The sequence below is a fragment of the Engystomops pustulosus genome, chromosome 3 (genome assembly GCF_040894005.1).
Source record: "Engystomops pustulosus chromosome 3, aEngPut4.maternal, whole genome shotgun sequence".
Lineage (NCBI taxonomy): Eukaryota > Metazoa > Chordata > Amphibia > Anura > Leptodactylidae > Engystomops > Engystomops pustulosus.
In genome coordinates this window covers 45882964-45905707 of record NC_092413.1, presented here as the reverse complement: position 1 = coordinate 45905707, position 22744 = coordinate 45882964, and the positions used below count along the sequence as shown (strand labels likewise).

Below are 22744 nucleotides of genomic sequence, written 5' to 3'. Positions count from 1 at the left end.
ATGTGTCTCTATACATTCTGGTTCTACTAATTTACATGTTTCATACTGTGTAGGGACTCCTGGAATGGTAACACCCAGTTGTCAATTTATTGTGAACTTTCTAGGCAGAATAACAAAAGGAATCCCAGAGTCCTAAGAAGAACTGCTCCAGAATAGTTATTCATGAGAAAAGAATTTACTAAAAACAAAATCATGGAAACTTACAGCTCCTCTGTAATGACTACACAATAAAACTTCTCTGTAATGACCACACAGTAACAGTTACCCGAGAAATAAATGAACACAAAATAACTTTTTTATATATATGTATATTAATATATACAATGGGACAGATTTTACTGCACAAATATTTGAAAATATCAGCTATAACTTTTTAGAAGAACATTATTAGATTTCCCCCACTGTTAGATATTTTACAAAACACATATACTAATCCCCTAAGACCCAAAGATACGATCACATAAGACGGAGCGGTTCTGCTCGGGATGTAAGAAGTGCAACTGGTGTTTCTAGAGATGAAGGTTCCTTCTTAGCTGTTCTTAAAGAGGTCGATGCAGCTTTGTAATAAAGAGATGTTATTCTGTTAAAAAGAAAGAAAACCTTTACTTATGGAAAAAGGACCAGATGTCTTCATTGGAGACTATGATTGTTCGTTACAACAGCAAAATCTAAAGCTTAACCAACTAAAACATGCAGTTTTTAAGGGAATCTACCATCTCCACCAAGCGTTGGCAGCATGTTGTAGAGAAACATACTATGATTTTAAAAAATATCTCTATTATTTTTGCACATTATGCGGTATCCGAGAAATTCCCCTTTTAATCCATATGCTAATGAGGTAGCTGGTACACCTAGGATGTGTCCTTAGCACCCAAAGCACTTCTATTCCTGCCTGTACCATTCCCCAATCTGTCAGATAAGAAGGACATTTGTTTTTTGGGAAGCATGAAGCTACACTAGAAGTGGTATAGGCAATAACAGCAGTGCTCTAGGTGCACCCCTTGCCCCATTAGCCTACAGATCAAAATGGGAATTTCTTAGAAACAGAATAAAATAATGACATGCATGGAAATCACAGTAGATTGACTATAACATGTTGCTGGCAGATTATAACCCTTGGTGGAGGTGGTGGACTACTTTTAAAGAGGTTGTCTATTGAATAAAAATACACAAGGTCAGGATGGTGTAAAAAAAACAAAAATATAACAAATATAGTAATATAAAGGTATATTCACCTCAAAAATCCCCTACCCCTTTATTTCTGACATGAAGCAGTCCCCCAATGGTCTCTATTATCTGGTACGGGAAAGACATCCCAACATTGTGACGCAAGATCTCATCAACAAATCACTGACTGCAATGACCGGCTGCAGGGCTTTTACGTCCCATTGTAGTGATATCATCAATACAGCACAAATATGAAGACCAAGGGGGTACCAGGCAGTATTAGGAAGGGTCTCCTATTTTATATACAAACACATTTATCTTAGCTGAACAAAGGCTTAAAGGGAAACTACCATTTGGAAATGGTCATTGTGACCCACACAGTGGTTCGCGCAGCCACCCTGCTGCACTATGAGAGCCTGCAATGCGCATGCGCTAGTGCTCCTGAGGGTTTGGTGATGTCACCGGCTCTCTGGAGGGTGGCGGGGACGCACACTATGTGCCTGCCCTACTATGCTAATGCCCAAACGTGGATCGGCCTGTGTAAATCGCACAGAAGCGCCGAGTGGGTGATTAGCATAATATAAGAATTGATTTTATTATGAAACTGCCAGATTATGTGCTTGACCAAGATATATTCCTGCATCATCTCAAAATAAAAAGGAGAAGGCCACAGCATCCAATACAATGAAAAAGGTGATAAACCTTTATTCATACGGGCATGAAAATAACTGCAACGTCTCGATTCGCCATGAATCTTTGTCAAGCGAAGATTTGTTGCGAATCGAAACGTTGCAGTTTTTTTCATGCCCGTGTGAATAAAGGTTTATCACCTTTTTCATTATATTGGATGCTGTAGCCTTCTCTTTTTGTTTGGGCTTTCGGATCCTGCACACCAGGGCCTTGGGCTGCGTGCATCAAACAAAATCAGTGTTTGGTAACTACATAGGTTGCTGTCTTTTTTCTTTGTTTCCTGCATTATCTCAGCTACACCTATGTGCAGGTATGTTTGGGTCAGAATGTCCATTTCCAAATGGGAAGTTTCCTTTAAAGTTGATTTCCAGGTGCAGGTGTAAATAATGCCAGCTTTCGTTAAATAGTTAAAAAGGTAGTGAAGTGGCACAAACAGTGAAAGTTAGGTTTTTTTACAGCTTATTTTCTCTGTCCTTTTGCCCATGGGGAGTTTCTGAGAAGCTGGAACACCCCTTTAAGAGTAAACTTGAGATTTACCTGCACACTTTTGTTGTGTTTTTGTCACTTGAATAAATTAAAATTTCTTGCAAAATTAAAAATTAAATTAAAAAAAAAATAGGCTGAATATAACTCCACAAACCTTGGCATGTTTAATTTCTAACTCCGTCATCTCCACCAGGTTTTTCCGAAATGCAGATACTCTTCTTTGTTTGAAGCTAGTCAGTTCTGGAAATTAAAGTCAGAGATTTCTATTAAAGCAGAACAGAACTGTGGAGTCTGGAGTTGGAATGTAAGAAAAGAAGAGAAAAGGAAAAGGACAAAAATTTCCAAACTGGAAAAAATATATTAAATATTGTTGGTCAGTTTAGTTTACTCCTGAATGCAATATATTGCGTAACATAAATATCCAACTGCAAAACGGTTTCTGGACAACACCAGTAACGTGTGGTTACTAGTCATATAGGGAGATATTTATTAAAGGGGTTGGTCACTTTCGCTTATGTTTTTTGTAATGTGTGCAAGTATGAGGGGGCAGGATAATGGGTAATTTACCAATATACATCTTTTAGTAGTTCTGCTCTGCTTCCTTGATATGTTAAGTGGACCCTCCTGTCTTTTACCTCATCAGCCAAACATTCCTGTCCATAACATGGCTGCGGATGGAGGGTCATGTGATCTCTATCTGTTCACGAACAATCACCAGTTAAAGATCACATGTGAGGGAACACCCTCCATATGTGACCATTTTATGGTCAGGAATGTCTGGCTGATGAGGTAAAAGACAAGAGGCTTCACTTGACATATCAAGAAAGCAGAGCAGAAGTATTAATAGGTGTATATTGGTAAATTACCGAATATCCTGCCCTCCACACTTACACACACATTACAAAATACATGAGGTAATGTGTCCAACCCCTTTAACCTGTCTTAATGCAAATTACAACAAATTACAAAACAGAAAAACCTGTCTGCACCACATTTAGGCTACATTCTCACGTAAGCATGCTATATCTTTTCCCAGTGTGCGGCGTGGAACGGTGCCACATGTTTGGCACCAAACCGCAGCCGTACCACCATTGCAGCCGCATATACATCTCCATAGATGGCCGTCTGAATGAGCCCTTATAAAGAGTTTTTAGATAGTTTTCAGGCACTTCTATGACTAATACGACAAAACGGACATGGTCAATGAGGGGGCGTGGCTTTGCTACACAAAAAAGAAAACAGGCGCCAAAAATACTGCTAACCCGACAGAATTGTCCCATAAAATAAGCCAACTAATAGGAGGTGCAAAGTCTTATACTAAGACAGATTTATCACCCAGCATCGCACTCTTATATGAATCTTGTGCAGCATAAGACTGTCTAGTCTAGCTCTGTAGCATCTTCCCTTACAGCACCTTTCATACATCTGCCCATAGTCTCTGAATGATATGAAAATGTGACTCTGCTAGACATATATAGGTTTTAGACAAGTGCAGTGCCCTTGATCGGTTGTGCAGCACTTTGGAATATGTAAATGGTCCTTAGGTATTTCTTCTGTATTAGGCTACATTCACACACATGTATGGGGGACGTTTATACAGCAGACGTATATACGGCCGATATACGTCCCCCATACACTTCTATGGGCTCACAGCCCTGTATGGGAGCGGTAAAGTGCAGCACACATGCCACCGTACCGCTCCGTAGCCCGTAGAAAGATAGGTCCCCCTGCTCCTCTCCGCAGCACCGATGTTTGCGCGCCGTACTACGGTACGGCGGGCATACATCATGTGAATGTAGCCTTAGTGGTATTTTTAAATATTTTATAAGGTTTCTATACAGTGTTCTACTTTTTTTTTTAAGATATCTACTATGGCAATTATATGACTATGGTGCCTTTAAAGGGGTTTGCCCATGAAAGAAAGTTCTTCAATTATAACACCCAGTTTACACAAGAAAGATTATTTTTAAACCCCTTACTTTACAAATTTACTCAGTTTTATTGCCGTTTTAGCTCTTATAACTCATTGACGGTCAGTGTAAGATTACAAAGTATGGGCAGGGACTCTCTCTAAGCAGACACTTCATGAATCCTTTGTGATAGGAGTTGCTGTGAGCTGATAATGTGATTAGATTATCAGGGTACAGGTTTTTCTACACTTATTTAGCTTCTGAACATTCATTAGTATCTGACATAGATAAAAAGAGAGATGAGACAGATCGGAGTCAAGAGATGGATATAAATCACACAATGACACTCTGTTAACTCAGATACCGGGACAACCAAAATTGCGTCCACCAGGAATGACAGAGACTGGTTGGAATTACCGGTATATCTGTGAAATGCTGTATTTTTATTAATAACAGTGAATTAGAGAATGTGTTATTTTGTTATCCTGAGTATATTTAAGTATCTTGTCTTTGTGGGAATAGCCCTTTAAGCCAATGTATCACCTGTAGGAGGAAATGATGTGCATAAAGGTCAACAAAATGGTTGATATTTGGTTTACATAAGGGAAGTCCCACCTTAGAGATATCAGTCCTAGAATACAGAGAGAAACCACTCAAAGAAACGAAGCCCAAACATCATTATCCGTATCGATGTAAACAATGCAAAACAGCATCCGCTCATTAACAATTGCATGCGTTTATATTGAAAATCATAGGGTATGGGGCCAAGTCCCACCCCGTTCCATCTCAATTTGAGGAAAGTGTAAATGTACTGTAGCTACAGCTGTGCTCCACACGTTACTTCCGGTTGTGTCCCCCTGGTTGTAAAGTGCCTGCACATGAGAGGTTGGATAGAGTGATGGAAAAGAAGCAAGACACAGGGGGGGAGATTTATCAAAGTGTCACACATTAAACCAGTGCAGAGTAGGAATAGACCAGTCTTCTGCTGCACCAGATTTATCTCTTTTTTTTTTTTATTCTGAATGGGAAATCTGGAGTAGTTTAAGATGGCCATATCTATTATCCAGTCTACTGTACTGTGGCAAATTTTGGCGCATCGACTTTTCACACCAGGAGGTCACCCTGCCCCTTGTTGGAAAAATAGTCAAAAACTGTTTAAAAGCCTTGGAGATGTGGAGATGGAGCAAAAATAAGCTTAAGTTAAACTATGACCAATAAAATGATGATAAATCATCATGTGTACATAAAACAAACGTGTATTAATATATACAATAAATCCAGGTAGCTCTTTAGAAATGGTGGTTTCCTCTTTTTGATACTTGTCAATCTTTTTCCATTGTTGTTCTTGAAAGGAAGAACATGCAATGTACAGACATAATACCGGAGTAGTTAGGCTAGTGAAGTATGAATCCTGAAGAAGGAAGTGATGACGGAAAAGTGAAGTACCACTCAACCTTACCTTGTTTCCCAGACTCGGAGAGCTTCTCAAATTTCTGGCAGCACTGTTGTTGATGCAGCTCGGCCTGCTTCACGTCTTTGCTTTTCAACCTGGCCTTATCTAGAGATTTATTTGAGTTCTCATATTCAGCCAGACTCTTTGTCCTCCTCAGCAATAGGTCCTGAATCAAGGTGAACAAACATATATAAAAAGCTAATAATGAATCTTAACCCATTTGTCAACTTCTAGACCAACTATACCTTGGCGGCTTCAATGTTCAGCACATAGTATCTTAAGAGTTCAGACATCTTTAAGTCTTCATCTGATGCCACTCGGGCTTCTACTTTCTGGAACAAAAATAAGGTGCATAACTAAATACCGAGAGCAGCAACAAAAAGAAGCAAAAATACACATAAAAACATGGCTTACCCTGAGTTTTTCAAACAATTCTGCGAGTTTTAGGAAATATCTGGGGAGAAAAAAATGAAAATGAATGCGTATAGAACAGTAGAATTCATGTGCAGTAATATGGCGAATTTATTTTTGAAATGCATCCAAACCTAAACCAAAGGCGTCTTTGCAATGCAGGTGTAATGGAAATGAAGTCCCTGGTGACAGGTTCCCTTAAAGGGGCTGTCCATGATCACTAATTTTTCTTACTTTAGGCCCCATGGGTTTATGAAAACAACAAGCACTGAACAGTGTGATTCCAGACATGACATTACAAAGTCCACTGGAAAGTAAACACTGAAGTGTAGAAACTTTGTCCATGTCCTTCTTGTCAAAAATTAACCATGTGTATTATAAAATGAAACCGTGTGAACCTGTGCGTATTCTAGAGATGGATTCCCAGCACAAGAGACTTCCCGAAATCTTCTAATTCCCTGAGTTTCTATCTTAAATTTTATTTTATTGTTTTTTTTAATGTGAAATGGAGCAGACCCCCCCCCCGGATTTTTTTATTTTTTTTTTACTATGGGTCCAAGGGGATATGAAAATATACAATGAATATTCACCTCATTCCACTGCAGCCCAGCGCCCAATGTCACTACTGGTCTCTGTTTGATACAGAGGCTCAGCGGTGATGGCATGTTGATGGTCGTGCGTCCTCTACAGAAGTTGAAAGCGGGTCAGCATTGAGCCTCTGTATACAGAGACCGGTAGTGACGGGTGGTGCTGCGCTACATCATGGTCTGTAGTGGACACACAACCATCAACGTGCCGCCACCACCACTGAGCCTATGTATACAGAGACTGGTAGTGACGGGTGGCGCTGGGCTGCACTGGAATGAGGTGAATATTCATTGTATATTTTCATATCCCCTTGGACCCATAGTAAAAAAAAAATAAAAAAATCCGGGGGGGGGGTCTGCTCCATTTCACATTAAAAAAAACAATAAAATAAAATTTAAGATAGAAACTCAGGGAATTAGAAGATTTCGGGAAGTCTCTTGTGCTGGGAATCCATCTCTAGAATACGCACAGGTTCACACGGTTTCATTTTATAATACACATGGTTAATTTTTGACAAGAAGGACATGGACAAAGTTTTTACACTTCAGTGTTTACTTTCCAGTGGACTTTGTAATGTCATGTCTGGAATCACACTGTATGCCTTGTCCTTATTTTAATATCCGAATGTATTACATCTGTACTGTACCAACTGTGTAAAATGTGTTTAGCACTACAAGTTCCAAAACAGGGGAGACTTTAAGGGAAAAAATAAGGTGAAGTGGTGAACACCAATATATTTACAACCTTTGCAGTTGCCGTATTACTTTGTCAGGGTCATTCAATATATGGTTGTCAATAGAATACATGAATGGTGAGACAGTGCTACATCCTGTAAAGCTACAAAACAGAAGGGGCTTTGGTAAACGCACCAGAGCCCTTCTGCCTCATTAGTAGGATTTTAAAAGTTAATTTTAGAATGTAAGAGGCCATAGATAACAAATATAAGAAAATTACCACAGTGACATTGCCTGAATCTATGAGTAAGTGTCCCTGGTTTATCATGATGGATTTTGATGGTAAATTTCCTACCATTTCAAAATGGTCATTCTGGTCTAAACATACCTTTAGCTTGAGCTAGGTAAACTGATGCTGAAGGTGCTCTTAATAAGGCACATGAATCCACAATTTCTCAAAAAAAAATCTATTTATACACTAAGCAAATGACACCATTCAGCGCTCCTTGGCCTCTGACACACGGCACTTGGTCATGATCATAAAAATGCACGTGCCTTGCATGCAAGAAACTTCTCCCCTCACCCTCGCAAAACTGCAGATTTATGTGCCTTATCAAGACCACCTCCAGCATCAGCTTACCTAGCCCAAGGTAAAGGTATGTTTAGGTGAGAATGACCATTTTGAAATGGTAGGTTTCCTTTAATAATGGTAATTTACATATTCATCTGATCAACATTTTTATATTAAAAACAACAAACAACTAATGGACCCATAAACGATCATTGAAGAAATAGTATGGCATGGCGTCGTTAAGGGGGTATGGAGAATGCTTATGTTTGGGCTGCCCTTAAGAATAAAGGGCAAGGGTCAATATAAATAAAGGAATTATTATTAATCTCCCAAGAAAATGGTGCAACTGTGTTTTTGGTCAGTCGTACATTCCATTTAGACTTTTTTTTTTTCAGCTTCCCAGTACATTGCTTGGAGTATTAAATATACTGGCACTTGGAAGTACATTTTGACCTGCAGATAATAATCCCTCAGTTTAGTAAACAGAATAATAATAAAAGCTACGTATTTGGGAAGGTGGTGAGTGAAAAACAGAATCCCAGCCATGCTCTGGTTTACACACACAGATACCGATTGTGCACGCCGAGTGCACCCTAATAGTGCCAGACGTGTAGTGGTTACTAATGGGATCAGTAGTGTTTCACATAGGTTATCGAGTTTCTTAGAATTTAACCATAACTAGATGATTATTTGAAATATTGGTACAAGAGACCAATATTGGTACGGAGTCACACAAGGTACACAGTAATAATGTAACCCGACATAATAATGTCAGGGTGACCTGTGATATTTGATGGCAATTTTTATGCATCTTAGAGCCAAATATAGAACTGCCTCTAAAATTACATGCAAAGGTTATATTAGGCAAATGACACGTAGAACATGAAGAGAAAAGTACACATTACAAAGATCAACAGGTACACTGCAGCTCTGAGCTTTGGAACGTTTAATTGCAGCCAATTGGTAAGAGGTGCACTCTGCATTCCATCTTGAAAGAAAAGAAATCAGAAATTTAGTTATTTTTTGTTGATTAATAAATTATCAACTGAAATATCACTTGGTCATACGTACTCAGACCCTTTGCTCAGTATTGAGTAGAAGCAGCTTTTGAGCTAGTACAGCCAGGAGTTTCCTTGGGAATGATGCAACAAGTTTTTCACACCTGGATTTTGGGATCCTCAGCCTCTTCATAGCAGATCCTCTCCAGTTCCCTCAGGTTGGATGGTGAATGTTACTGGAAGCCATTTTCATGTTACTCCAGAGAAGCTCAATTGGGTTTAGGTCAGGGCTCTGGCTGGACCAGTCAGGAATGGTCACAGAGATGTTCTGAAGCCCCTGCTTTGTTATTTTAGCTGTTAGCTTAGGGACTTGTTGGAACATGAACCTTCGGCCCAGTCTGAGGTCTGGAGCACTCTGGAAGAGGTTGTCATCCAGGATATCTCTGTACTTGGCGGCATTCATATTTCCTTCAATTACAAACAGTCATCCTGTCCCTGCACCTGAAAAACACCCCCATAGCATGATGCTGACACCACCATGTTTCGTATTTTATATGCCCTGCACTGTGGAAAGTCTTCAGTCGGCACACTCTGCCATAAAGCCCAGACTGGTGGAAGCTGCAGTGATAGTTGACTTTGTGGAACTTTTTCTCCCAACTGCATCTCAGAAGTTCACCAACAGTGATGTTGGGGTTCATGATTACCTCTCTTGCCAGCGCTCTTCTTGCATGATTGCTTAGTTTGGCTGCATGACCAGGTTCATTAAGAGTTTTGGTCGTCCCAAACTTTTCCATTTAAGAAATATGGAGCCCACTGTGCTCTTAGGAACCTTGAGTACTGCAGAAATTGTTTTGTAACCTTGCCAGGTCATGTGCTGGGCTCTTTGGGCAGTTCCTTAGACATTAGGATTTTTATGTGCTCTAACATGCACTGTGATGTCTTATATAGACAGGTGTGTGCCCTTCCAATCAGTTAATTAAACACAGCTGGATTCCAATGGACTCCAGAGGAGAATCATCTCAAGGAGGATCAGAAGGAAATGGACAGCATGGGAGTTATATATGAGTGTCACAGCAATAGGTCTGAATACTTATGACTTATGTTATATGTTAGTTTTTCTTGTTTAATAAATTAGCACGATGGCTCAGTGGTTAGCATTACAGCCTTTCAGCGCTGGGAACCTGGGTTCAAGTCCCAGGGTCAACATCTGTGAAGAGTTTTTATGTTCTCTCTGTGTTTGTGTGGGTTTCCTCCGGTTTCCTCCCACACTGCAAAAAAAAACATACTGGTAGGTTGATTAAATTGTGAGCCCCATGGGGACAGGGACTGATTTGGAAGGTTCTGTGCAGTGCTGTGTAATCTGTGTGTGCTATATAAATAAAGGAATTATTAAAATATCTACATTCTGGCTTTTTTTTCTGTCAAGATGGGGTGCAAAGTGTACATTAATGAGCAGAAAAAGAACTTTTTTGATTTTACCAATTGGCTGCAATGAAACAAAGAGTGGAAAATCCAAAGGGATCTGAATACTTTCAGTACCCATTGCATATATATAAGAAAATTATAAATACAATAAATTATATTGGAAAAGTCACAAGTTCAAGTGGAGGTGCTTTATTATTCTACATCAAGTCTCCAGACACTACCCTCCATAAGGGAGGGGTACATCCCATGAGTTTGAGATTTGCGACATGCTGGAATATTTGTCAAGGGCAATCTAAAGCAATGTCACCCTCTAGTGGTAAACCTCAGCCCTGCACTGAGAAATGTATGGTGAGAATTTATAGGCCTCTGCTAAATGGAATGTGTTTACTCAACAAAAGGGAAGTCATCAAAATCACATCCTACTCCAAATTCTTTTTCCACCCACAACTGACAGCAAGACTTACTTTCTAATAGGAGTGTTCTCCTCATCAGCTAAGGAAACCAGACCGGCAGAAATGTGAATGTAATCGTCAGCCACATCTGCAAAACAACATATGAAACACTTAGTGTAGATTATGTAGTAACATAAAGGTCTACAAGTCCATACAACCCCTCCCAGTCCATGCCTAAGGCAACGTATTGTAAAATTTGTAATTATAAAATTATATTGAAAGTTACACTTGAAAACAACAATATATCACCTACCCAAAGTAAAAGGCATATAAAAAAACGGATGTCAAATTGACACTGGCTAAACACACGTTTGAACATGTAGACAAAGATTTCAGCTTTTACATATTTTTGCCGGACCACATTCAATGCGATATTGATCATCAAAGTATAAAAACTGTAAAATCCCTTTAAAACACTCCAGCTTAAAAAGGCCTCAGCAGTGGTAACCAGCTGGTATCAGCAGTAATCTCAGAACAAATGTTAACATATGAAAAGGAACATACCCGCCCTCCAGCACAGTTAAAATAAAAAATAAATAAATAGTTGGTTAAACTCCTTTAAAAAGGAGCTTAGCTATTTAAGTTATCCCCTATCGAAAAGATTGGAGACAACGAGTTGATGGTTGAGGGACTGACTACTGGGACTAGGACCAATCACAAGAGTGGGACCATCGGCAATGGTGAGAATGGGGGTCTCGTCCTGTTCTTACTGATTGATGGAGCAGTAGATCGAGCATGCGCTTTGCCGCTCCATTCAAGAATATGAAACAGTCAGAAGTGTTCTGCTTTCTCCAACACTCTAATAGACCGCAAAATAAGAGTGCTAAATAGCAAGGGTTAGGGGGAGTCAGGACACACGCTTGAGGTGCTGCTCATTAGTGAGAACAAACACCTCATTCTCTGGATCGTCAGGGGCCTCAGCAGTCGGACCCTCACCAATCAGCTATGTAGTCAGCTAGTCTTGAATGGACTGGCACTGTGCATACTGGACCTGCTGCTCCATTATTAGTAAGAAGCAGGCCCCTGTTCTCCGGATCACTGGGTACCCTGCGCTCTTGAATGGTCAGACCTTCACCAATCAGCTAGTTATCTCCTATCCACAGGACTAGGGATAACTTAAATAGCTGGTTCTACCACAATAAGCGTCGCACTTGATTCCTAGCTTCACCTTTTTTTTTTCCCAATTCAGAAATATTTGGCAATGCTTTTCCCTGTAAACCAAATTTGACTTGACCCTCCTTCCCGATAAAGCAGCTAAGCATCTATTACAGTGAAGATATACTGGCCAATAGCTTCCCAGCAATTTTTCATGCAGATACCACAGAATCAAACAAAAAAAATACACGGAAATATTTGTGAAAAATACACACTTTTGTGAGATCGGGTCATTTTGTCGGATTTGGCGCAGGTGTCCTTTATCCTATTGTGATAGTTGACGAGAAACATTTTTTCTTGCTCAAAGAATTCATCTACTTCCTGTGGGAGAGAAAATATAACATGGAGGTGGTCACTTTAGGGTCAGACTAAAACAATAACGGAATTATTTTATCCTGAAGATCCGTGAAGTGCTCTGCAGAGAACAGTGACAGCTGCATAGCCATAACACCCCACACAGTCTGCTCCAGCCCATAAAAGAGGGTGTGTAGGGTTACCAAAACATGGCCGCTTTACATCAAAGACAGCACCATGTTCTGCAACTCAACACAACAAACGCAACCAGTGGAAACATTTTTTGGTCTTAAATGAGAACACTCCTTACCTTTTGACAAATGGGAATGCTGGTATTAAATGGGTTGTACCACAACAAGGTAATCACTGAGGGTACAACTGCTGGGACCCCACCCTCCGTAATGAGAACAAGACCCCCATCAATCCAGCGAACGGAGGTTTCTCAATAATGGCTGCGTGATTTTATACGGCCATTCGATGGAAGGCTGTATTGCCCAATGAAAAGAATGGGGATATAAATACAATACCAAAAAGGACATAGGAGCCAGAGCGGAATAAAATTTAATTTAATCAGTATTACATAAAACATATACAGTATATACAGACCCACAAATATATAAAAATGTCAAATATTGGTGTATTGCCCCAACGTTTAAGGAGAAATCACGGTACAGGCAGTCCCCGGGTTACCTACAAGATAGGTTCTGTAGGTTTATTCTTAAGTTGAATTTGAATGCAAGTTGAAACTATATATTTTATCATTGTAGATCCAGACCAAAACATTTTTTTACCCCACTGACAATTGAAATTTCTAATTTTTTTTCTGTAATGGGAACAAGGATTATCAATAAAGCTTTATTGCAAACATCATTGCAGTGTGAGACTATAGTAAAGCATCCAGAGAGCTTCACCAGAGGTCACAGTGGGCAGAGAGGTCCGTCTGTAACTAGGGGTCGTGACCACCCATAGGTGGTGGACCTAGTGGAGCAGCAGGGCGCTCCTATAGACAATGAATGGAGCAGCAGGGCACATGCAAGTCCAGCATGCTCCATCCATTAGTGATAAATTGCCTGTTATCCAAATAGTTGGAGGACCCGTTCTTAAGATCAATGAGGGTCCCAGCAGTTATCATCTTGTGTATAGGTGATAACTTGTACAACACCTTTAACCTCTCTACTACCCAAGAAACCAATTAATGAAGTTTTTGCCAGCTATGACAGGATCTACACTACGTTACCCTTTGGAAGAGAATGTCTATGCCTATGTTTTTCACGCCCGGCTGCTCTTTCATGCCAAAACTTCACTTTAGCAATATGCAAATTACTCTCATAAGCTGGAGTGCTTTGGGGGGTATAAGAGCACCTCAAGGCTCTATCTACATATCTCGCTGGACCTAAGTGTCATATAACTGAAGGGGAAAGTATGAGAGAAGCTGCTGGGCAATGTAGTAGTGGGGGCATTATTACTGCTGTGGAGCTGGTGCCCTGAGGCTCTCTGATAATGCCCCTAATTCACTTAAGCCTCATTTGCATATTTATATGCAGCTAGACTATATGGAGCTAGACTATAAAAACAAAACTTATGGGTGATGTGTGGGCATAGTCCTATGTAACATAGTAGTTAGTGCAGGTACTGTAGGCTGCTGGTACTTAAAGGGAACCTGTCACCAGGAGACCCATTTCTAGCACTCCCGCAGTCCCCACAGAGCATAGTACATACACTGCCAAAGTGTTTTTGTATAAAAAATTGGTTTTACAGAAAAAAATATGTGTTATATTGTACCTTTCATTAGCATCTGCTGTGTGAATAGGCAGTTGCCTTTTGGGAGGAGCTGGAAAGGAGCAGTTTCCCCCCCACCCTTGGGAAACATGTGACCTTTTCAAATATATGAATAACTCCCCTCACTCAGGATTGGCTGTGGAGGAGCAGGGGGCGTCGCTAAGCCCAGTGATGGGTGTTTTCATATATTTGAAAAGGTCACATGGAGGAGCTGTTCCCCAAGAGTGGGGGGCGGGGGGGACTGCTCCTTTCCAGACCCTCCCATTTGGCAACTGCCTAGTCACACAGCAGATGCTAATGAAAGGTACAATATAACATATCTTTTTTTCTGCAAAAACAATTTTTAATACAAAAACACTTTGGCAGTGTATGTACTATGCTCTGTGGGGACAGGGGGAGTGCTAAAAATGGGTCTCCTGGTGACAGGTTCCCTTTAAGGAGGGACTATTATTGGTCATTACATTTTACACTGTGCAGGCTCCATCTATAACTCTCAGATGTCCTTATCAACAGGGTGGATATTCCCTGCTAACAGAGCACACAGAGAAACTTGTTATTTTGTTCCTGGTGCTGCATCTATGTGCAATATATTTTTTACTTGGGTTATAATCTCTCCCATCCCTATAAACTGTTATGGGCAATATAATCTGATACATCAGTGAGCAGCAGTAGATCCAACAACAATTTAAAAGTTAATAAAAAAATGTGAGTAAACAAGGAAGGAGGGGGCAGAAAAAATCACAGGGAACCTGTTATGACAAAAAAAAAACTCTAGCAGTATGTTGTCAAGCAGCTGAACACTTTCCAGATCAAGATTTTTTCCATGGTCCACTGTGGTGATATCATCCAGAAAAACAACCTTGACGTGAGATGTAAATTGCTTGTATAAGTCAGAGACTGAAAGAATAACACAGAAGTCAAGCTCTCCCTGCATCAGAACATCCCCCTGCTGTGACTGACAGTACTGACAGATCCTTGGACATCATAACTGGCTCTTTTGAAGACATTCAAAGTGGAACGAGCTTGACTTCAGTGCTGGACTCTCCACTTCAATGACTTTATAAAACCAATTTACATCTCACTTCAAAAGTTGATTATTTGAATGATGCCACCACACTAGGTCATAAACATGGAATGACATTTTCATACATTTAAATACATAAAACGTTTCATATATTTTCCTGTACAGATGGGAAACATAACAAAATTCTTACATAAATATATTAAAATGTTAGCGATCATTTCATTTTCATAACACTATTAGTCATTTTTAGATTGCAGATTATCTCACCTTTACTCCAGAAAGTAGAACTTCATCTGCACTTTTCACCATGCTCCGGAAAAACCCACCAAACATCTCTTTTGTATTTTTTCTTCTTACGCTTAACTAAAGTAAGGAAAAAAACCTTTGTTAGCTATATAATATTTGTAGCATTTTGCATTTACTAAAATCAAGAATCCTAATATAAATATATAATTTACATAAAATATATCAGGGCTCTGGTGGTGAAACAAGGGCCCGTCCATGTCCTGGCTTCCCAGGCTTTTACAATGTACAGGAGCACCATCTCTCTACCACTGTGAGAGATTACAGAAAGCAGAGGGAGCAGGGGTGTGGTGAGATGTACTTCTGCACAGTTTAACAAACTGTAAAGCCACAGCATGGAGGGGCTCATGTAACCACCAGAGCCCCTCTATGCCACAGATTTATGGTCTGTTTGACAGCTTCTCCCCTGCTTCCAGAGCACTTCCACCTCCCTCTGCCTACTGTAATCTCACTTCAGCAGAGGAAGTTTCAGCACACGGTAGGAGGAGGATGTGCTCCTGCACAGTGTAACAGCATTGAGGGGGGGAAATCACCAGGCATTACTTCTGTCATTAGAAGGATAGTTTTAAAAGTTGATTTCAGAAAGTAGGAGGTCGTGCATAACAAATATAAGAAGATTACCAGTCACAGTGTCTTGATCTATGAGTAAGTGCCTGTGGTTTTTTATGCTTGATTTTGGTGATAGATTTTCTTTTATCTTTGTTCTATTTAGAGCTGTAAATATAGGATGTCTATGCTTAAAGGGGTTTTTGCGTGTCAAAAGTGATGAGACCCCCACAGACCCCCCTCGTTGCTCCATCAGACTAAGGGAGCAGACGGCTGCGCATGACCGTTCTGTTCCATTAATCACTATGTAGTTGGCGGAGATTGGTGAGCGCGGCGCTCTGCAATTTTTGTCAGCTATATAGAGCTCAATGGAGCAGAACGGTCATGCGCGGTCGTCTGCTCCATTAGTCTGAGGGAGAGGCGAGGGGTCTGACAGAGGTACGTAGCACCCCATCGGACCCCTTGTTTTTGTGATCTGTGGGGGTCTCATCACTGAGACCCCACTGATCAGCAAGTGAGGCCCTATCCCGTGGATAAGGCCTAACTTTTGTTCGAGGGAAAACTTCTTTAACCCCTTTGCGCCGCAGCGTTTTTTCATTTATTTTTCACGCTCTACAACTTTTTCATTTTTTCCAGGTTCAGAGCTGTGTGAGGGCTTATTTTCTGCGTAACAAATTTTACGTCTCAGTGACATTATTTATTATTCCATTCCGTGTACTGGGAAAAAATCCAAATGTGGTGAATTTGGCGAAAAAAATGCATTTATGTCACTTTCTTGTGAGCGAAGCTTTTACAACTTTCACTGTGCACTCAAAATGATACATCTATTTCATTCTTTGGTTCGTTACGATCACGGTGATACTAAATTTATATAGGTTTTGTTTTAATTTTTAAAAATACAATGTTGTGTTTGTAAAAAAAAAAAAAGTGTTGCATGCAGTTCTATGTTTAGTTTTTGTTACTATTTTTTTAGACCCACTAGGATGCTTTAACCCTATTATAAAAGTTTATTTTTGAAGGAAGGAGACCATAACAAATATAAGAAAATTACCAGTCACACGGGATGGCTCCTGGTCAGGGGCGGACCGGCCATTGTACCCACCGGGAATTTTCCCGGTGGGCCGGTCGGTCCTGGGCCGGTGTGGGGCCGGTCCGGAGCCGGCCGTACTCCCTACAACTTTTCATCTAATCTATAGTACCTGCATCGTACGATCGTACGATGCAGGTACTATTAATTAGTACACAGACGCAGCACAGCACCGCTGCTTCTGCGTCTGTGTATAACGGGCAGCTACACAGGTCGCGCAATTGACGTCATTGCGCGACCTGTGTACCGTGGAGGAGGCTGGCACTTACCATGTCAGCTGTCCGGCCCTCCCTGCAGCTCCGCGGCTTGGTGTGGAGGCGCGGAGCAGTGACGTCACTATCCCGCGCCTCTACACCAAGCCACCGAAGACCGAGGGAAGAAACCTGTGCTTAGAAGGGTGAGTATTATGTTTTGTTTTTTTTTTTAATGATAGAATGGGGACAATAATTATTTCTGGGGCGGGAGGGGGGGGTGCATTAAGGCTGGCAGGGGGCATAAATTATATGTCTGGGGCAGGGGGGGGGCATTAATTATATGTCTGGGGCGGGGGGGGGGACATTAGGGCTCGCAGGGTTCATAAATTATATGTATGGGGCGGGGGGGGCATTATTGTATATCTAGGGCTGGCAGGGGCATAAATTATATGTCTGGGGCGGGGGGGGGCATTATTGTATATCTAGGACTAGCAGGGGGCATTAATTTAACATCTGGGGCTGGCAAGGGGCATCAATTATATGGTAGGGGCATTATTGTATATCTTGGGCTGGCGGGGGCATTAATTATATGTCTGGGGCGGGGGGGGGGCATTATTCTATGTCTTTGGTAGGCTGGGGCCATTATTCTATGTCTGGGGTAGGCTGGGGGTATTAATTCTATGTCTGGGGTAGGCTGGGGGTATTAATTCTATGTCTGGGGCAGGCTGGGGGTATTAATTCTATGTCTGGGGCAGGCTGGGGGTATTAATTCTATGTCTGGGGCAGGCTGGGGCCATTAATTCTATGCCTGGGGCAGGCTGGGGCCATTAATTCTATGCCTGGGGCAGGCTGGGGCCATTAATTCTATGCCTGGGGCAGGCTGGGGCCATTAATTCTATGTCTGGGGCAGGCTGGGGCCATTAATTCTATGCCTGGGGCAGGCTGGGGCCATTAATTCTATGCCTGGGGCAGGCTGGGGCCATTAATTCTATGCCTGGGGCAGGCTGGGGCCATTAATTCTATGTCTGGGGCAGGCTGGGGCCATTAATTCTATGTCTGGGGCAGGCTGGGGCCATTAATTCTATGTCTGGGGCAGGCTGGGGGTATTAATTCTATGTCTGGGGCAGGCTGGGGGTATTAATTCTATGTCTGGGGCAGGCTGGGGCCATTAATTCTATGCCTGGGGCAGGCTGGGGCCATTAATTCTATGCCTGGGGCAGGCTGGGGCCATTAATTCTATGCCTGGGGCAGGCTGGGGCCATTAATTCTATGCCTGGGGCAGGCTGGGGCCATTAATTCTATGCCTGGGGCAGGCTGGGGCCATTAATTCTATGCCTGGGGCAGGCTGGGGCCATTAATTCTATGCCTGGGGCAGGCTGGGGCCATTAATTCTATGCCTGGGGCAGGCTGGGGCCATTAATTCTATGTCTGGGGCAGGCTGGGGCCATTAATTCTATGTCTGGGGCAGGCTGGGGCCATTAATTCTATGTCTGGGGCAGGCTGGGGCCATTAATTCTATGTCTGGGGCAGGCTGGGGCCATTAATTCTATGTCTGGGGCAGGCTGGGGCCATTAATTCTATGTCTGGGGCAGGCTGGGGCCATTAATTCTATGTCTGGGGCAGGCTGGGGCCATTAGTTCTATGTCTGGGGCAGGCTGGGGCCATTAGTTCTATGTCTGGGGCAGGCTGGGGCCATTAGTTCTATGTCTGGGGCAGGCTGGGGCCATTAGTTCTATGTCTGGGGCAGGCTGGGGCCATTAGTTCTATGTCTGGGGCAGGCTGGGGCCATTAGTTCTATGTCTGGGGCAGGCTGGGGCCATTAGTTCTATGTCTGGGGCAGGCTGGGGCCATTAGTTCTATGTCTGGGGCAGGCTGGGGCCATTAGTTCTATGTCTGGGGCAGGCTGGGGCCATTAGTTCTATGTCTGGGGCAGGCTGGGGCCATTAGTTCTATGTCTGGGGCAGGCTGGGGCCATTAGTTCTATGTCTGGGGCAGGCTGGGGCCATTAGTTCTATGTCTGGGGCAGGCTGGGGCCATTAGTTCTATGTCTGGGGCAGGCTGGGGCCATTAGTTCTATGTCTGGGGCAGGCTGGGGCCATTAGTTCTATGTCTGGGGCAGGCTGGGGCCATTAGTTCTATGTCTGGGGCAGGCTGGGGCCATTAGTTCTATGTCTGGGGCAGGCTGGGGCCATTAATTCTATGTCTGGGGCAGGCTGGGGCCATTAATTCTATGTCTGGGGCAGGCTGGGGCCATTAATTCTATGTCTGGGGCAGGCTGGGGCCATTAATTCTATGTCTGGGGTAGGCTAGGGCCATTAATTCTATGTCTGGGGTAGGCTGGGACCATTAATTCTATGGCTGGGGCCATTAATTCTATGTCTGGGGCGGGCTGGGGGCATAAATTCTATGTCTGGGGTAGGCTGGGGGCATTAATTTTATGACTTGGGAAGGCTGGGGCCATTCAATTTATGTCTGGGGCAGTCTGTGGCATTGATTCTGTGTCTGGGGCAGGCTGGGGGCATTAATTCTATGTCTGGGGCAGGCTGGGGGCATTAATTCTATGTCTGGGGCAGGCTGGGGCCATTAATTCTATGGCTGGGGCAGGCTGGGGCCATTAATTCTATGGCTGGGGCCATTAATTCTATGGCTGGGGTAGGCTGGGGGCATTAATTTTATGACCTGGGAAGGCTGGGGCCATTCAATTTATGTCTGGGGCAGTCTGTGGCATTGATTCTGTGTCTGGTGCAGGCTGGGGGCATTAATTCTATGTCTGGGGCAGGCTGGGACCATTAATTCTATGTCTGGGGCAGGCTGGGGCCATTAATTCTATGTCTGGGGCAGGCTGGGGCCATTAGTTCTATGTCTGGGGCAGGCTGGGGCCATTAGTTCTATGTCTGGGGCAGGCTGGGGCCATTAGTTCTATGTCTGGGGCAGGCTGGGGCCATTAGTTCTATGTCTGGGGCAGGCTGGGGCCATTAATTCTATGTCTGGGGCAGGCTGGGGCCATTAATTCTATGTCTGGGGTAGGCTGGGGGCATTAATTTTATGACTTGGGAAGGCTGGGGCCATTCAATTTATGTCTGGGGCAGTCTGTGGCATTGATTCTGTGTCTGGGGCAGGCTGGGGGCATTAATTCTATGTCTGGGGCAGGATGGGGGCATTAATTCTATGTCTGGGGCAGGCTGGGGCCATTAATTCTATGGTGGGGCAGGCTGGGGCCATTAATTCTATGGCTGGGGCCATTAATTCTATGGCTGGGGTAGGCTGGGGGCATTAATTTTATGACCTGGGAAGGCTGGGGCCATTCAATTTATGTCTGGGGCAGTCTGTGGCATTGATTCTGTGTCTGGTGCAGGCTGGGGGCATTAATTCTATGTCTGGGGCAGGCTGGGACCATTAATTCTATGTCTGGGGCAGGCTGGGGCCATTAATTCTATGGCTGGGGCCATTAATTCTATGTCCGGGGCGGGCTGGGGGCATAAATTCTATATCTGGGGTAGGCTGGGGGCATTAATTTTATGACTGGGGAAGGCTGGGGCCATTCAATTTATGTCTGGGGCAGTCTGTGGCATTGATTCTGTGTCTGGGGCAGGCTGGGGGCATTAATTCTATGTCTGGGGCAGGCTGGGGCCATTAATTCTATGGCTGGGGCCATTAATTCTATGTCTGGGGCAGGCTGGGGCCATTAATTCTATGTCTGGGGCAGGCTGGGGCCATTAATTCTATGTCTGGGGCAGGCTGGGGCCATTAATTCTATGACTGGGGCAGGCTGGGGCCATTAATTCTATGACTGGGGTAGGCCGGGACCATTATTATTACACCTGGGTCATAGTCGGAGCTCTATCAATACTGGGGTGGAAGTGGGGGGTTAAGGAGGTTAAAGGAGAGAAAGAAGAAATACATTATCCTTACATTATGGGGCACTATTTGTGTGGTACTAATATTGTAGGGGGCTCTATTACAGTATTTGGGGCACAGTATTGGTGGTAGCAAAAGTTATAGTTATATTCTTGTACATAGGGGGCAGTATTATAGTAGTTATATTCCTGTACATAGGAGAAAGGTATATAAGGCTTACCGGGTCGTGTTTTTCTGCATCATTTACTGATCGACAGGTCACATTCTTTGCACATTAGATTCACTTACTAGTAAAAGATGTTCTTGTTTTGCGTTAAGGCCATCTACCAACAATTTGTCTGTTATAACCCCACCCACATTATCTGACCACACCCACTTCTTTTGACTCCGCCCATAAAATGGGGCCACTTTTACAGTTTTTTCCAGGGCCATTTTAAATTCCCAGTCCGCCCCTGCTCCTGGTGTATCATGCTTCATTTTGATGGTAGATTTTCTTTAAAAGGGAACCTTTCACCAGGTTGTAGAATTCTTCTTTATAGGTTACACATAAAAAAAGGAATTCTAAAAAGGTAATTTCATGCCCTGCCTGAGGGGACTGGTAGATTAATGGGGTAAAACCTGGCAACCCGTTTCATTTAGGCCTATTGCCCACAAGCAAGTTTGATCATTGCAACTCGCATCCTGTGCTGACTGGAAGGTCCGGCCGGAGTGCTCATAACCTGGAACTGAACAGAAATCCGGGGTTCAGTTCCGGTTTATGAGTATTCCGACCGGACCTGACAGTCAGCACAGGATGCGAGTTGCAATGATCAAACTCGCTCGTGGGCAAAAGGCTTTAAAGTGAATCTGTCAACATTATTTACCTACCCAAAGTAATTGCTGTTACATCTCACCTTTATCATCCGGCTACTCCTTACGTCCCACTTTACATCACCTTAGAAATATGCAAATTAGGCTGAAGGGCTTTGGCAAAGCACCACAGTGCTCTGCATCTCACTGGACCCATGACTGGAGTCATGTGGCTAAAGGGGGAAGGATGGGGAAATGATGAAGAAGGTTATGAGGGGATAAAGTGTAGCAGGAGGTGTTATTGCTGTGGAGGCCGAGCCCTGAGCTGCTCTGGTAACACCCCCAATGACTTTAGCCTCATTTACATACGTCTAAAGTGAAGTTTTGGGATGAAAGGAGCATCTGGAAAATAAAATCAAAGGTATTGGTGGCATGTGTGGGCATATCCCTACATAACATAGCAATGAGTAGGGAATCTGTCACCACAACTTACCCATTCTTTTTTTTTTTGACTGAAGTAAAACATTTATGAGAACTGATGCCACAGATACCATGAAAATATAGACAAACTTGAGATCCCTGTGGTCAGACCCCACAATCAGCACGATCGCCCAAATGCTGTACAAAGGGGATAACATCTGAGAGATTGTCCAAAATATTTTCTTGTCAAGGCCTATCCACATCACCATCTGAGTGGAAAACCCACACAGCAATCATTGCACTGGCCGAATGATATTTGTATATCCTGAAAATAAGCCATAAAAAAAAATTCTGAACAGCCCCTCCAAATCATGACCACGGATCCTAACAAGTAAGCAAACCTCACAAGTGGAAGTGATAATCTAATGGGAATGTTATCTCCGAGGTTCATATCAAGGTTTCATGAAGTA

General features: G+C 42.9%; 1 protein-coding gene across 1 annotated transcript in view; it reads right to left on the bottom strand.

Annotated features, from left to right (window-relative positions):
• Positions 1 to 223: 223 nt before the first annotated feature.
• SNX5 (sorting nexin 5) overlaps positions 224 to 22744 on the bottom strand; it is a 49719-nt gene continuing 27198 nt past the window's right edge. Inside the window, exons 6-13 of the mRNA XM_072140661.1 lie at positions 15345 to 15440; positions 12196 to 12301; positions 10838 to 10913; positions 6121 to 6160; positions 5952 to 6038; positions 5713 to 5872; positions 2498 to 2583; positions 224 to 580 (exon numbers count right to left, since the gene is read on the bottom strand). Coding sequence (XP_071996762.1) covers positions 530 to 580; positions 2498 to 2583; positions 5713 to 5872; positions 5952 to 6038; positions 6121 to 6160; positions 10838 to 10913; positions 12196 to 12301; positions 15345 to 15440 — 702 coding nt within the window. The 3' untranslated portion in view covers positions 224 to 529. The remainder of the gene's footprint in view (positions 581 to 2497; positions 2584 to 5712; positions 5873 to 5951; positions 6039 to 6120; positions 6161 to 10837; positions 10914 to 12195; positions 12302 to 15344; positions 15441 to 22744) is intronic.